Source organism: Tenrec ecaudatus, chromosome 4 (genome assembly GCF_050624435.1).
Source record: "Tenrec ecaudatus isolate mTenEca1 chromosome 4, mTenEca1.hap1, whole genome shotgun sequence".
NCBI lineage: Eukaryota > Metazoa > Chordata > Mammalia > Afrosoricida > Tenrecidae > Tenrec > Tenrec ecaudatus.
The window spans coordinates 135,975,337-135,993,210 of record NC_134533.1 but is presented as its reverse complement, the minus strand read 5'-3'; the positions used below and the strand labels follow the sequence as shown (position 1 = coordinate 135,993,210).

The window sequence follows — 17,874 nt, the reverse complement described above, 5'->3', positions numbered from 1 at the left end:
GCTTGGCTGCTAACTGAAAGGTCAGTGATTCGCACCTACTGTAGAAAGAGCTGACAACCTACTTCCATTAAGATAACAGCCTGGGAAAACCTACGGAGCAGTCCTACTCTTTTCACTGCCATTGGTATCATCAGAAAAGCCTCAACAGAAATGTGCTTGGTAGGAGATTCCCTTTTCTTAAACTAATCAAGTGTGTTTTATTTAATGAAGCATTTGTGTTTGAAGTGGCATGAGTGTATCTACTTCATTTTAATCCATTATGTTCCTTAATATGGTGTTTCCATTTGCTATGATATACATTAAATTTTTATGTAAATTGTCTCCTAGCTACCTTTTGTGGACACAGGGATGAGGATGTAATCTGCAACTGGTCATTCATCATGCTTAATTATCTTGGCTCACTATAATCTAGAAGTAATCATATGACACAAGCAGAGCCAACCAGAATCCCTCTGTGTGACGGATATGCAAATAAAATAAACTGATTTATTTTTATTCTTGTCTAGATACAGATATGATATATAATTCAAAATAAGAAAAAGCATTTTTGCCTGTTTTGTTTCAGGGAAAATATTGGGAGCATGACATATTATTTTGAACAAAAACAATATAAGCCGAGAGCTGCCAGTAGCTACTTTCTCTTGCTTTGTAGAGTAAGTCATCCATTTACATGAGCAACTTTTGAGGCAGAGACTCAGGGAGAAGGAGGGTCATGAGGCAAAAGAAAGAAGAGACTATCTCATTTGAACTCTTGAGTCCCAGCATGCCCAGAGTCAGCTTACTTACTGTTAAATGGACCAATGAACACCTTTTGTTTAAGCTAATTTCAATCAGGGTTCTGTCACTTGCATCTCATTTATATGCAAACATATTAAACAAAAGTGCAATGGAACTGAGATAAGAAACTGTCAACATGAATTCCCTGTCTTTCTTTATTTCCTGGGAGGCCTATTTGTTATGCATGATTTGACAGAGAGCAAGGCAAGTGGGAAGTCACAGGGCTGAGCTCCACAGAAGCCTGGAGTGAATGCAGATCTAATCTGAGCGACAAGGGGCAGAGTCACAGGATAAAAAGTCAAGGTCATTTTCCAGTAATTGAACAGGGACATTAAGAGATAGGTTAGAAGAGGTGTCAGCTAGGAAACAGGAACCAGGGATCAGGACTGAGGGAAAACAAACAAGGTACTAACAACAGCAGCGGCAGAGGCAACAGCAACAGCAAGCAGGAAGGCAGGTAGGAATGTGGGCCGCAAACCTCCAGCTTTCTCATTCAGGCCCAGGCCAGTGGCACGCTGATCCCAGGTGGCTTCCTAATCCTGCCAAGGATGCCACCTGGTGTCTGCAGAAGGAAATTGTGTGGTCACAACAAGAGATGCTTAAGCAGAAAGGTTAAAAACGTTTCCCTTTTTGTTATTTTTAAATTATGTATCACATGACAATCTAGGCAGGAATCACAATAAGTGGGTTTCATGTTGATTATCAGTTTCCAAGGTGAATATCAAAGTGAAATCTCTTCAGAAAGATATGTCAAGATATACAGAATGTGATTTTAAGTTAAACAGTTTAATGAGAAATAAACTTTCTGAGTGCGATAACAGTTTTTGTGTATTTTCATCAAAAGGGGCACCTTATCGCCTTCTGTGCTTACAGCTCTGCTTCAAAAGGGGGAGTAGAGCTACCTGCGGTCAATAATAAACAACTCACTGCTGTCGAATCCATTGGAACTCATGGTTGACCCCATAAGACAGTGCAGAACTGCCCCTGTAGGTTTCCAAGACTAACTTTTTGTGGGAGTGTGTTAGTCTGCGTTGACAAGAGAAACAAATCCACAGACACTCATATATGTGTAAGAGAGAGCTTTGTATCAAAGAGTAATTGTATGTTAAGAAAACATCCCAGCCCAGTCCAGATTAAGCCCAAAGTCCGTTATTAGCCTATATGTCCAATACCAGTCTATATATTCCTCTTCAGACTCACTAAACATATGCTACGACGCCGAATGCTGGAAGATCACAGGCCGGTGGGTGGAAAGTCTTGTGGATCCAGTGGTGATAGAAGCCTCTCAGCACCGGCTGGCGTGGGTCCCCACAGGGCTCCTCCAGCTCCAGGGCTCTGGCTCCATCAGTGTAGCTCGATGTAGCTTGTTCACAGAAATGTCTAACAGGGAAAATGTGTGTCCCACGTTCAGAGAGGAGGACAGGAGTTCCCAGAATCTTCAGGAGAAGGCCATGCCCACACAGAGGCCTCATTGCCTATGACCTGATTGACAGGCTAGACTCTACCCTTTTGTTCAAGTTGACAGTAGATTATGCATCTGACACAGGGAGTTAATAAGACTTCTTAAATATTGTAAAAAGCAGGATGCTGATTGTTGAGTTTTCATCTTACAGAATAGGTCGTCATTAAAACCAATATCAGGTAAATATTTTCCTCCTCATTCCCACCTGAAAGGGAATGTCAACCCAATGGCAGCTAGTCGATGCTGATTCAGAACCGCTGGTGGTTTTGAAGTGTAGAATTTGTGGATCACAGTCCAACACGTAACCACTAAGCCACCAGGCTCCTTAACCCCCTCAGTCAGTGATTATTTGTGAAGCTACTCAATGAGTAGATGCATGTTGCAGCAACAGAGGAAAGCAAACTTGCCTCCAAGAAGCATGTGATCTACTTAGAGATAGTGAGACTAAAAGAAAGAATGGAATTCCACAGTGACATGCTTTTCTTACCAATTCCTACATAATCTTTCCTGGGATGAGTTTTAGAGTCATGTTTTTGCCTGTCCAAAATTTTGATAGAGTTATTAAGAGCAGGGATGTCCAGTCAATGGACCGTGTCCATTCAATCGATATCTCCAGTGTTCAGCAGAACGACTGACACTTGAAGGAGTGCAGTCTATTTTTGTTGCCTCAAGGTTTCCGAGCCATCATTAACCCTATGTTACATTCTCCTCAACACACATGGGCTGCAAGTAATGAGATGCCTCCAACTGTCACTCATTCTGAGTGCCGGCATTCACTCACTTGAACCAGATTTTAAGGGATACTTTCAGGAGCAGCACAAAATACTCTTCTTTGAAGAGAGGAAATTGGCACTCCGTTTCTCCCTCTCTTTTAATGATCCATATCAAGTTTCTTCATAAGTATTTTTTAATAGGGAACAAATAAGCTTAGTGAGTATTTGTTGTCTCCAAGAGCCAGCTGTTTAATGAGGTTCTTATTTTAGCTTTAAGAAAATGTGGAAGCATATGATCATTGTGGAATTATTGCACAAGTAGATGTCTCAGTACAATATTGGTGGTATTTCTATTTGGCAGATAAATAGCCCCAAAAATGTAAAACAGAAAACAAAACACTCAGTGTCTTTTCTCTGGTCACTTAAGGGTAACAAAACAAAACAGAACAACTTTCAGAATTCTACTTTTATAGCATCTGCATTTAAATAAAGTTAATAATTATAAAGTACATTATAAGAAAATTCTTGGGGGCAGAGAAAATACTCAGTACTTCAATCTATTTTTAATAGAAAAAGTATAAGTCAAAAGAAGAAAATTAAGTGGCTATCTATATTTTAAACCAAAATAAAATTTTATTGTGCACATCATTTACAAATCTTTCTTATTTTTCTCAAAAGTATATTGTGGCCATCTTTTAACATCATAAACTTTTTCTATGTCAAATTTTAAAAGACTATATATAAGATTCCATGCTATAAATGTATGACAATTTACTTCACCATTCACCCTTCTATTCCAATTCTTGCTTTATCAAAGCATGCATTACTATAGAGAAATTTTGTACATGCTGTTAGTTATTTTTGGGAACAGAACTCTAGCAAGGAACTTATTGGACCAATGAATTCACAAATTCTAATGACTATTACTAAAATTACCAAATAGCCTTTGTAAAAAAGTTATTTTATTATTTTTCAAAACCATTTTATTGGGTGCTAATACGAGTAGTATATAATTACATACCCCAATCACATTGAGATAGTTCAAGTTTACGGTGCCAACCTGGTTGATAAACACATGTGAGCAGAGAAGGGCAGAGAGATAAAAGGCTCAGTGGGCCTCAACTTTCTAGTTCTTGGGTCTCTTGCTTTGTGATAGTCAGACTAGGGTGCAGCTGCCTTAGCCAGTCCCCTGCTTTGGCTGGCAAGGCTCACTTCCTACAAGACATCCTGAGGAGAAACCGCATGGACCTACCCTGATGCAGCCCTGGGTGCTTGGGCAGCCGTGTGGAGACCCCTGCCAGCGCTGAGATGCTTACATGTTCACTAATTCGATTTTCCTCCTGCAGTTGGCGTCATTGTGCGTGTTTTGTGAGATGGAGGAGGAATTTGTGGATTCGTGCTGGACATATGGGTTAATGTTGGGCTTGTGGGTTTGGGCAGCACTGCTTATACATGAGTTCCTGTGGATTTGTTTCTCTAAAGTACCCAGATTAACACACACATGAAGCAGTATTGTATAACTGCTACCCAAATCAGTTTCCAAACATTTTCTTCCTTCGTGAACTCCTTATTATTAGCTGCCCGTTACTCCCCGCCTTCCTAAGAACTCTTATTCTACTTGCTGTCTCTATAGGTTAATTGTCAAACGTTTTTTATCAATATCTTCCCTCTAACAATGCAGGAGTGTTCCCGTTTTTCAAACTCCGATTTACCATAAACAGGATCGCTCACCCTCCCCAACTCTGCATATTTGAAAGACGGGGTAGGGATGGGGGTAGGATTCCATTGTGGGCTTAAGTTGCTCTTTCTCTCCTTTGCTCATTTTTTCTGTTGGCAAGCTTACCAATTTCTCTTTGATCTAACAGTAATACCAGCAACTACATCTAACTAACGTTTCTTTAGTTTTATGAGCAAGGTCATGTTTTAAGTTCTTGATATTTAATTCTACTCAGTGAGACAATTGCTGTTATTGCTTGTGTGTTACAGATGAAGCATGTGAGGGATAGAGAGGTGAAGTAATTTACTGGAACCAAGGTAACATAATTATTAAATCTAATCTTCAGGATTAATAATTTATTGTGTACATTATAAAGATCATGAGCATATCAGGATGTGTGCTGAAATGGTATTTTTTTAGCTTTGTTATTTGGCATTTTATTTGTAAAGACTTTTGAAAGGATTACTTGATCTACTGTTATGAAATAAATCAATTTTGTAATGCTCATTTCTGCTTTTGGTATTTGCTCAGCTGAAGAAGGTTATTTAAATAAATATAATTAAAATGTATGGAAATTTCAAATACACTATCTTGTTCCCCTTGGTGCCAACCATTGTCCTGTACAACAAAGGTATCTATTTCTAGCCATTTGTTTTTATTCTTTTGATGGTTGTCCAAGGAACCTAAATAATATACAAGTAACCCCATTCCTTGATTTATCAACTCCAGGCTAGTGACTTCTTACTATGAAAGATGAAAATATTTGGTTAATTTATCCTTTCCTTCCCTGCTTCACTCCTCCACTGAACACCAGGATTAATATCAATACCTTTGGGTGTGAGTATCTGCATAGCTTCATCAATCAACTTATAAATAACCTGCTTTATCTAAATGGCCTTTTCTGAATAGGAGAAATCATATGTAAAATGGTTATTCTCTACATTCTTGGAGTATAAAGTGCCACATTTATAAAAGAATACTTCATTATAAAAAGATCCATCTTTTATCATTTTAATGAAATTTTACATAGAATTCAAAAGGTTGGCATAAATTATAACAAATTATAGTAAGAATATTTATATTCAAATAGCACTTCAGATTACAAAGCCTTCCAATAATCAATATAATTTATTATTACTCAAATAAATATTATATATACCACATCGATTATTATATTTTATAGCTAAAGAAGTAAACCTAGAGCACTAATGGCCATATAAAAGCACTGCATTGGTCTTTTGGGTTTTGTTTTGCTTCATTTTTGTCCTGTATATATTCTTCTTTCTTGATAATATGCTTCATTGGGAATCCCACATTCCCCAACTTTCAACTTATGTTCTTCCAAAGAAGCCAATTATACCTTGAACTCATGGTACAATCTTCTCACCTCACTAATTGGTTTCAAGTGAATTTGGAACCACATCAGAATCTATAATGTATACTAAGATTTGGGCTTGGAACTGAGGAACAAAGATTTCTTGGTCCATTATCTTGAAGAAAAATAATACAATGTTGAGAAATGGTAGAAGCCATCTTGAGAGGAAGCTAACCAAAAAGAAGTCAAGTGAAGAAAGAATGAATACTGATCATTTTATAAGATATTTTGTGGCCATTTCTAACCCAATTGAGTTGCATCAGACAAGAATAAATTCATTTTTTGTGCGTGCCAATTTTGGATTGGTTTTCTATCAACCATAATAATTGCTACAATTTTAATTAATAGAGATGTTGACATCAAATCTTTTTACTTCAAATTTTAAGCTCTATCTCTCATGCTGACTCTAAAATTAATTTTTTGGTTCAGGATTAATAAAAACACATACACTCCTTAAGGCCATTTTAATTGTTTATTTGCCTTCTTTTAGAGTCTACTAAACAACTGATGTAAATGAAAATGTATCATCTGGAAGTCATTCAAGAACAATTATGTATAAATGTTTGTGCATGAAATTCCCAATATGCTTTAAGTAACTATATGGGCCACAGGTAAGACACTTTTAAGACTTTTATGTTAAATAAATTACTTTACCAAAGAGAACACACACATAAATTATGAAATTATTTTATTCTAAGAATAGTGCTGAGCCACTGGTATGGATACGTTGAGGTTCTAACCTCTGTACCAGTAACTTTCACCCTGTTTGGAAAGAGACGTATTCTATTATTATGTTAATAAGGTCATACAGAAGTAGGGGGGCTCCTAAACCTAATCTCTTCTCTTTTTATCTCACACAAAGGAAAATCAGATATGGAGAGACACACATGCACAGTGGGAAAAAACCCTGTGAGATTCTATCTCCAAGTCAAGGACTGTCAAGGAATGTTCGGGGCCACTGGGTGCTCCCCAAGAACTGTTGCCCTGGTGGATTTCTTGTCTCCCAAACGGTAAGAAAACTAATTTCTATTCTCTCAAGGCACCCACTTTGTGGTCTATTGTTAAAACAACCCTAGAAAACTAGGACAATTACTATACATTATAAGAATACCACCTGCTCCCTGCTGCTGTGTACACGAGCATCACCATCCAATTCAATGACAAATCCATTGTCTGAAATTCAGAACTTATTTAACTGAAGAAAAAAATGTAAAATTAGTCACTTGCTTAGAAAAGCTAAGTCAATGTAAAATGTAGCAATATTACTGCACTTTTAATGGAAATATGAGAGCAGTATATTGTGACAATACAAAAAAAAAACTATGCTTTTAAATACTGAACGGTCCTGAAGGAGGTTTTCTGGAGGAAGATAAGACAAGTGAAGGCTTTTGGCCATCCCAAGGACTCGCGAGGCATTGCCAAGGAATTTACTGGAGGACGGTTCGGGATTCTTCTCATACACAATTCCATATCCAAATGTATAGCTCGGCCTGCCCCTGCGGCACAAGAACAGCGCAGTCACTGTTCTCAGACGTCACACCCACACAGAGGCGGGGCTAGACAGCAAAGACACAGAAGGGAAAATATTCATTCTTCTAGAGCAGCGGTTCTCGACCTGGGGGTTGTGACCCCTTTGGGGGTCGAACGACCTTTTCACAGAGGTTGCCCGATTCATAACAGTAGCAAAATTACAGTTATGACGTAGCAATGAAAATGATTTTATGGTTGGGGGTCACCACACATGAGGAACTGTATTAAAGGGTCACGACATTAGGAAAGTTGAGAAGCACTGTTTTAATAAATGCTTCATTACATAGCTTATGCTTTCAGAAAGACACCAGCTAGGAAGGCAAATCTGTAGTTAGATTGCAATGCTGTGTGCCTTAAGGGAACCGGTGGCTGTGCCTGCAGGTGGGAAGCCAAGGCTCAGTCTGTGGGTAAGTGGGTCCTGAAGGAGGACACTGAGGTAAGTGTTGGAAGATTTGACTAGGAAGAAAAAGGAGCTGGTGTTGGCAGCCAGAAGAAAGTGACCTTTGTGTGTGTCAAAGAATGGAGTTGTCACTAGGAATGCAATGTCACCGTGCTTGGTAGAAAAAAAAAAAGAGAGAAAGAGAGAGAAACACAAAGACACATGTTTAAATTTTCATTCTGAAAGTCATAGAAAACCTTTAAATGATTTTGAGAAGAATTTTTTTAAAAATAAGAAGAAAGAATATGTGTATTTAAGGAGATGTATAAAAAGAGATGGTCATATGTGCTGTCAACTAAGTTTAAGGAATTAGTGAGAAACAGTGGAGCGTCACTCTGGGAAAGTCCAGCAAGGACGAGGCGGTGGTAAGCAACAGATGATGGTAACTCTATCCACTCATTCGCGGTCATGAAAGGCACTCAAACAATTCTGCCATCAAAGCAACTCTGACTCACAGTGACTCTATAGGACAGAGTAGAACTGGCCCTGTGGATTTCTGAGAATATAACCCTTTGTGGAAGCAGAAAGCTTCATCTCTCTTCTGCAGAGGCAGTTCAACTCATAAAAGGGGATATTGGGGCCCAAATGCCTTGGGGAGAAGACCTACTGTCATCGAATAGATGCCAACTCCTAGCGGCACAATAAGACAGGGTAGAACTGCCCCTGTGGGTTTCTGAGACTCTCTTTACAGGAGTAGAAAACCCTAAATTTCTACTGCAGAGTTTGCTGGTGGATTTGAACTGCTGACTTTATGGATCACAGCACAATGCATAGCCACCACATCACCAGGGCTTCTGTTCCTAAATTAAGAGTACATTTATTTTAAAAGTTCAAACTCTGTGGGTCTGTTATGGACCGAATGGTTTTCTAAAACAATACATCTATATATTAATACCTGATACCTATGAATGTGACCTTATTTGGATACAGGGTCTTGGAAGTTATTAGCAGTTAAATTAACATGAGGTTCTACAGGAGTAGAACACAGTCCCTCAATTCTATGTGGACTCACAGCATATTAAAGTTCCTTAGACTGTAGGTTTTTAAGGGAACAAATAACATCATCTTTCTCCCAAGATTTGAACTCTTGCTAACTTATGGTTAGCAACCCGACACAGCCTACACCATCACCATGGCTTCTTATAGAGTAGAGTGGGTCCTAATTCTATCTGAGTAGTGTTCCTATGAAAGGGGAGAACACACATGGAGGGACAGAGAGATGTGGCTCTCTCAGAAACTACATGTCAAGAAAGTATCTGAGATAGTTAAGGTTTATGGTGCCAACCTGGCTGATAAACACGTGGGATTAATTGAAGGGCAGAGAGATAAAGGGGTTGGTGAGCTTCATCTTTCTAGTTTTCGGGTCTCTTACTTTCTGGTGGTTAGAGGCCTTAGTTCCCTACTGCAGCTGGCAAGGCTCACTTCCTGCAAGACATCCCCAAGGAGCAGCCACATGGACCTACGCTGATGCAGCCCTGAATGCTGGAGCAGCCATATGGAAACGCCTATCAGAGCTGAGATGCTTACACATTCACTGATTCAGCTTTCCTCCTGCAGTCAGTATCATTGTGTGTGTTTTGTGAGATGGAGGAGGACTTTGTGGATTGGTGTCAGACATATGGGCTAAGGTTGGACTTGTGGGCTTGGGCAGCACTGGGTTGGGATGCTTTCTTAATGTCCACTTACCCTTATATATAAAACTCTCTCTTATACATATGAGTTTCTGTGGATTTGTTTCTCTAATGTACCCAGACTAACACAGTATCTTCCTCAGGAATGTTAGTAGATAGCATGCTGCTGCTAATACCTTGCCTTTGAATGGCTAGCCTTGGGAATGGTGCAACTGTTGTTTCTGTTGCTTAAAGCCATCTGCTGCAGGGTGCTTTGTTACCACAGCTCTAGAAGACCAAGCCAGGGCCAGTCTACAGATTACATGAGTGGCACAAATGCTTGAAGCTAACCAAAAGGTTAGAGATTTGAGTTTACCCAGAGGTGCCTAGGAAGAAAGGTTTGGTAAGCTACTCCCCCCCGCCCCCCCCAAAAAAATCACCTGTTGAAAACTCTGTAAAAGACAGTTTTGTCATGAAACACATTGAGTCACCATGAACTGGGCTCAGTGTCAACTATCTATTGTTTTTACACAGGATTTGCATTTCCCCTAGAATGGCAAATACCTTATTCTGAGAAAGAAATAGATCTTGATACAGAGTAAAAGCATTATTTTTTACTATTGAAATGCATAACAGTGGGTGGGGAGGGTGTGGGGAAGGGATAGAGGGGAGGGGGAAGAGGCACACCACTGGCACTACCAAAAACAATCACAAATTGAACTGAGGAGACACTAAATAGACCATTTCAAAATACTTTCCACCCTCAAGCCCCACCCTAGGCTTATGCTAACAGCATTGACATTCACCCTCAAGAGTCTGAGTCTCTATTTTTAAAGGGAAACCACTGAGAATGGTAAAGCTGAACAGAAAGGCCCGAGCCTTCCCTCCGTTGTAGCCACGTGACTCTTTCCCACGCTCCGTTGCTCTTTAGTGGGTTGGCTTGGCTTGCCCTTTTTAACTTGGCAGCTCGGGAAGTTAAAAGGAAGGACTCAGCACAGTTTACCCTTCTTCAGTGTTCATTGAATGCTAGTGTTTCCTCGGGAAGGGTTCTTGATGTAATGAAATGTTCTCAGTGTTTCTTTGAAAGCACAGTTTCATATTTGTGAATCTGCCATGGCTTTTGCTCTTAGTTTGTACTCACTGATATTCTCTTTAAGGATACAGGAAAGGCATTTCTGCAGTGGCCAGGTAGAATATCAGTGTGCTTGGAGACTCTCACTTGAGAGTTCCAGACTCCCGTTTCAACTCTGGGGAGGGCAACCTTAAGAAATGTCAGCTGGCAGGAGGAAGAAAGGGAGCAGTCTAGCTCCATTTATCCTGCTTCCTTCAGTGAGATCTGACTTTTAAAACCCCTTTGTTATTTGACAATAAGTTTTCAAGAGCATTTGAAGCAATTAACACCCTGAATAGAATCCTGTTGTCACATCTAATTATCAGATAGCTACTTTCCTTTGGGATATGTGACAGTTGCCCAAATTGTTGGTCTTAATCTAAAATGGAGAGGAGACCTCTGACATAGTGGAAGTCACCAAAGTGGCATTTATTAAATATAAATGGCTACTGTCTGAGAGGATATGAGAAAAAAGTACCGGTTCTCAGCTCACAGATAAAATTCTTCTAAGATGAAGGGAAAATTACATTCCCTCCTAGTTGAACCACTGTCCCCTCCGCTCATCCTGTGATGATTCAAGATGGATTTGTTCCTATGAAGCATTGCATTTGCACTGAGCTATAAGGAGCATTCTGACCTTCAAGTCCTAGCTCCAATTTGCCAAACTGACTTTAAATACAAAGATTTCCATTAGCCAATTGGCTGGAAAATAGCTTGCATAGGACAAAGGAAAAATATAGATGATATTGATTTGAAATGAAGAAAGTTCATTTTGGTGCATTTTAGGAACCCAAAGAGAATCAGCTAAGTAATATGCATTGACAGGGAAACATGTTACCCTCTGGGCAGTATCTTGTAATAGCTAGAAACATGAAACTCATTAATTATGTTAGAAATTAGGTGCTTAATGCATTGTGCCCTGAGATAGTTAAAGTTTATTATGCCAACCTGGTTGATAAACACATGTGGGCAGAGAAGGGCAGTGAGATAAATGGCTCAGTGAGCCTCAACTTTCTAGTTTGCGGTCAGACCAGGGTACAGCTGCCTTAGCCAGTCCCCTGCTTTGGCTGCCAAGGTTCATTTCCTTCAAGACTTCCCTGAGGAGAAGCCGCATGGACCTATCCTGATGCAGCCTGGGGTGCTGGAGCAGCCATGTGGAGACCCCTGCCAGCGCTGAGATGCTTACACGTTCACTGATTTGGCTTTCCTCCTACAATCGGCGTCACTGTGTGTATTTTGTGAGATGGAGGAGAACTTTGTGGATTGGTGTCAGACATATGGGTTAATGTGTTTGGGCAGCACTGGGTTGGGATGTTTTCTTGATGCGCACTTAACCTTTATATAAAACTCCCTCTTATACGTGAGTTTCTGTGGATTTGTTTCTCTAAAGTACCCAGACTAACACATGCCCATTGTCATAGATTTTCTTTGATAACAATTCCTTAAAATCTAGAAAATCTGATCTTTATGGCACAGGAGAGAAGTTGCTTATTAGCACCATCAAGAATTACCTCCAAGAATAAGCATAGTTCACATGGTAAAAGAAGCACAAGCAAAAATGGTACTTACTATGTAAGGACTATGGCCACCGCGTCATTCAACACGCTCTCCCCAAACAAGAGTGTGTACAGGCTAGGGTCAACGTGTAGTTCGTGGAAAATAGCCAGCACCGTCACTAGGGAGACATGCATAGACAGCCCGAGTTAGTTGGGAAACCATGCTGTTTCATTAGTTGTGGTCACTTCTAAAAGGCATTTATTGAATGCTGACCTTTTCAAATTCATTCTCTATACTGATAACAGACTTTATTTGAAAATCAGTCTATCACTCTCCTGGGTTGAGACTGATCTGGCTTCCTGTTGCTGCCAGAAAACAGTTGGAGCTCGTTCACTTCTACAATCTACACCTGCTCACCTCCCCAACAGCATCTCCCTCTGGCCCCTTGTGTCCCTTTGTTTACCCCTTGGAGCCGCACTCTTTTATTTTCCGGCATTTCCCAATCGCATCCTAAACCAACCAAACTCACGTCCATCGAGTCAACGCCAACCGTTATTGTCATAAGGCTTCCCACATACCTCCGCCCTTTCGTCTCTCTCCAGGACCACAATGCTCCTCATCTATCTGCCACCAGCCTACTGTTCCTCATATATGTAAGCCCACACACAGAGAATGTAATTATTTATATTGCATTGATTCAATGTTGAAGGGTTTCTCCAGAGGTCCTCTCCCTCCCTCAGCAAGGACTTCTTTATGCTCATTGCATTTGATTCAAACTATAGAAAGGGTTCGACTTTGTATCACCCGGTACTTGGCAAACAATGAATAAGTGAGTGAATGAATAAAGGACTATGTTTGCAGTGCAATTTCAGTAAAGGGAGACCTGGTAAGCAGCTGGATCTCTCACTCTGGGAATGAGGCCGCATTTGTCTATAAAGATGATGCAAAGTCCCTAAGAAGGCCACCTTGATATTGGTCTCAGTTGATCTGCTGCATAGTTACTATATGCCCTGGACATACCATGAGCTTCAGTGAGGGTGTCAGGACAGTAATGATTGATGCTGATTACCTGTATTCATCAACATGATTCAGTGTCTTGAAGTCTACAACAGTTATGCAAATAAGGACAGCAATCAGGAGGAAAATGATCCATTTAATTGATTGCCAGAGGGGGAAAGCGGATGATGGAAGTGATACTGATGGTACTTTTAAGGTAAAGTGGATATTTTCATTTCTGCCCCTTCATTTCCTTCTTATAAACAATAATTGGCCACTTTGCTTGGTGACATGATTAGTTGCTTGACACAGAATCTGGCAAAGTGGATCTAATCCATCCCTACCACCCCTGCTTGAAGCTAAATCCAAGTTTGGGGAGCAGTGCATCGGCTGTCTCCAGACCTTGTGGCAGGTTATCGAACCAGCGGCGTATGACAGTTTTACTGTAAAAATACACTTAGAACACGTTCTTCCCTTGATCTCAAATAAATCATTACAATGGTGTCTGCTAATTGCTAATAAAGTTATTGGCTGCAAGAGTTTAAAAGGGGAAACAAATTATTTATATTGAAAATGTCAGGGAAGTAGTTTTTACTACTGAATGGGCAACAAAGGGGTTGGTCCAAAATTTTGAGGTTCCTAAATATGCTGTAAGAAAGGTGGGCAGAGTAAGAGATACAAGCTGAGGTCAGCATTTGAATATTTCCTGAGTAGTGTCAAGAAGTTGTAGTACTGGCAAAGCATATTGAAAGTACTATAGACTGACAAAAGAACAAACAAATCTGTCTTGGAAGAAGTACAGACAGAGTGCTCCTTAGAGACGATGGCAAAACCAGGTCTTACATACTTCAGACAAGTTGTCAGGAGAGACCAGTCCCTGGAGAAGGACATTATGTTTGGTTCAGTAGAGAGGCAGCAAAAACAAAGAAGGCCCTCAACAAGATGGATTGACGTAGTGGCTGCAACAATGGACTCCACAACAATTTTGTGGATGGGACAGGACTGAGCAGTGTTTCATTTTGTTGTGCAAAGGAGCCTATAAGTCAGAACCAACCCAGCACCTCCTAAGAACAACAGCATCATCAACAACGGCATCATCAAGAACAACGACATCATGAGCAACAGCATCCTAAGAACAACGGCATCATCATCGACGGCATCATCAGTGCTTACCCTGCCAAAGCGGGAGTCAAGAGAGGGCTATTGTCACAGGTGACAGAATCCAATTGGAGCTTTGGAAATCAGGAGAAGGCAACAAACAGTTAGAGGGCAGGTGGACATGTGACTGGAGCTTTCCCAACACTTCTGGCAAGATGAGGCACTCTGGATTCAGGCCTGAAGAGAGGGCTCCTCTCAGCACACCCACTGCCTTAGGTTCTGAGAAACCTGCGACTACAGTTCTGCGACCTTCACTTGTTCCTTGGCTCTCATCTTCTTTCTTTGCCACTAGCCCTTAGGCCTTCGTTCTAACCATACTTCAAACTCACTGCCATGGAGCTGATTCAGTCTCAGAGGAGAAAGGCTCCCCCTAGAGGCTTTCAAAAGTGTAAATATTGCCAGAGTAGACAACCTCACTTTTCTCCCACAGAACATCTTTGAGTTTGGACCACCCACCTTGCAATTAGCAGCCCAGTGCCTAGCCTACAACACCGCTAGGACTAAACATCCCCAAACCACTGCCATCAAATCAGTTCGGACTCATAACTCCTTTGGGTTTCAAAGATGTTTAAATCTTTACAGGAGCGGCCACTCTTTTTTCCTGAAAACTGAGTGCTGGGTTAGAATCCCTGACCCTGCCCTGAGCAGTTCACTGTTTGCTCAGTACACACCAGGGCATCTCAATGAATACTGCATGAATGGAAGAAAGGTAACGCCAGTGAGGACAGAGCAGAGCCTCCATCCCAAGATATATTGGACGGAGAATTAGTGGGTCTTGGTGCCTACACTCTGGTGGGGCAGTGGTTAAGTTCCCAGCTGCGAAAACTAAGAGGCTAAATCCCAACAGTTGCTTTGTAGGAGAAAGAGGAGCCTGTGTGCTACTTAAAGATTGGCAGTCTCAGTTGGATGAGTTGGATCAGAAGTGACGCAATGGCCATGTTTTGGTTTGGTTTATTGAGTTCTTGCACTTGAGAAACAGCAAGGAGAGACTGAGTTTCAACCTTGCGTAATCAGTAGATGGGCTACAAAAAAGCAATCAGTAATTGAGCAGGGGAATACAGTGAGTCTGGCTTTGAATAGGTTGACTTAAATAGGTGAAATTTCAAGGGGAGAATTCAAGAAGAAAGATGGAAATGGGGTGGAATTCAAACCAAATTAATGGCAGAAAGGGAAAAATGGATCTTACATATATACAGACTCAACAAAGTCATGAGAGTGGCTGAGATGTCTGCATGAGGAATGGAGAAAGAGAAGAGTGCTTACGTGAGACACTAGGGAATGAAGACAGCTCATGGGGGAGTGAAGAAAATAAACAAACCCACTGCCATTGACTGGATTGCAACACATCGTTATAACACAGAGTAGAACGGCTTTCTCTGGGATTGCTGAGACAGGAAATCATCAGCTTTATCTTTTGCCCTCAGCACAGATAGCGAGTTTGACGCATTGGCAAGCAAGTGGCTAACAATCCAATGCTTAACCCGTTACCCGCTTTTGCCCATGCTTCTCCTACTCTTCTCGGGAACCCCCTAGTGGACAAAGGAGAGCATGACATGCACGCTGTGCATTTACCAAGCCTGATCTGAAGTATTCACATGTTAGCTAGAAACCAAATGCATTATGCATTTCTGTAAATAAATACTTATTTACTAACAATTTCCTCAATACTCTAGAGGAAAGAGTATTGAATTAAAAATTAAGCTTGGGATAGAAGAGACAACAGAAAATATCATACATTGGTATGACAATTGGCCAGATCCCATTTTATAAGATATAGAATCAATTCAGTGTTCTAATTGAATAGGCAGGCCTCCTATTTTGAAATAGAAATGTCACACCATCCAGCAATCCCTCTGCTGGATATAGATCCTAAAGAACTAAGAATCATAACACAAACAGACAACATACACATCCATGCTTATCACAGCACTGTTCACAATAGCAAGAAGATGGAACCACTTAAATGCCCATCAATAAAAGAATAAAGAAACTAGTACATCCATATAATGGAATACTATGCACCACTAAAAAGCAAGGACCAAACCCAAACCAAGAATCACCTCATGACAGGGATGGAGCTGAGAATATTAAGTTGACCAAAATTAGCCCATCACAAAATGGCAAATAGTATATATATATATATGTATATATATATATATATATATAGAGAGAGAGAGAGAGAGATTGATAGATAGATGCTCTATATATAGAGAGATCTACATATATGATCTATATAGAGAGATTGATAGCTGTATGATCTATCAATCTCTCTCTCTCTATATATAATATTTGCCATATATATACATATATATATAATGTTCATACCCAAAAGAACTGTCTTTGGACACTGTCAATTGAGGGAGAGCAGGGAGGAAAGATAAAGCAATGGGTTAGAGTCCAGGGGCTATATGTGCATATATGGCTGTGACATACATTTTTTAAAAAACATAAAGTATATTATTCATATAATGATGATTTTGTTTGCTTGTAAAATCTACTTATGGCTCTAAATACATTTTAAATTGCTGTGAGGGACAGGAAATTTGCTCTTCTGTCTCAAAAGTTTGCCCACCCCTGGACAAACTGACTGGAGTTAAGTTGAGTGAAATGGAAGACAGTAGTCCACAAGAGAAAGAAGCAAAATCAAGGAGCAGGTGAAAGATAAACTACTTTGCAGATTGATTAGTGGTTTAAACTGTTGAACAGAATGTTTAAGATCTGCAATGTAAATCTCCATTTAATACAATAAAAGTTTGTTTTTTAAAAAACAGCAGACAGAGAGAGAAAAAGTCAGTGTGTTTAGCGGTGGGGTTTTGGTGTTTGAAGATCGTGGTGTTTCTTCACGAAGCAACCTCTCCAGAGAGTGTCAAGCTTCTGCATTTGATTAAAGGCAAAGGATTCAATCGGAGGTTTTCATTCTTTGCATGTTCAATTTGCTAGCCTTCTAGGGAATAAAGGTAAACATATTCTTAAGCTGGAAAATTCTATCATGGTAACTCTATTGCTGACATTCATATTTCCATGCTCTAGAGATGATTGGAAGTTCACTTCCACCCCCAGAAAGAGTTCACAGGGTCACAAATAGGGATGTAAAACCATGGGATCCTTTCCGAATTCCCCCAGCTATGAAATTGTACTCCATACAGTTTCATTGAGAGCTTTGTGCCTTCGGGAGGAAGGCCCTTTAATTGAATAATCAGTTTTGTTTAAAAGGCCTCTGGCACTCCCACGATTCCTTGTGCTCAAAGAACTGAGTTCCAACTCATAACTGGTATCCCACACAAAAGAGAAAGCAGTGACTTTGCACATTCCTCCATCTCCTGAGACAAAATGCGGCTGCATGAAAATAAAGGCCGGCAGTGTGCCTTACTAGCCGGAGTATTTGCTGAGACCACAAATGAGTCTAAAAGGTGGGTCAGGAAATTAGCCACCCACTTTGTTGCTGAGCTTGGATCTTTTTAAAAATGCATTTAATTATCCCTCTGGCAG

The 17,874-nt window shown here is 40.3% G+C and overlaps 1 protein-coding gene across 1 annotated transcript in view; it reads right to left on the bottom strand.

Annotated features, from left to right (window-relative positions):
* Window positions 1-17,874, bottom strand: part of SLC9A9 (solute carrier family 9 member A9) — an 826,675-nt gene that overhangs the window by 561,323 nt on the left and 247,478 nt on the right. The window contains exon 6 of the mRNA XM_075546794.1: window positions 12,304-12,409. Coding sequence (XP_075402909.1) covers window positions 12,304-12,409 — 106 coding nt within the window. The remainder of the gene's footprint in view (window positions 1-12,303; window positions 12,410-17,874) is intronic.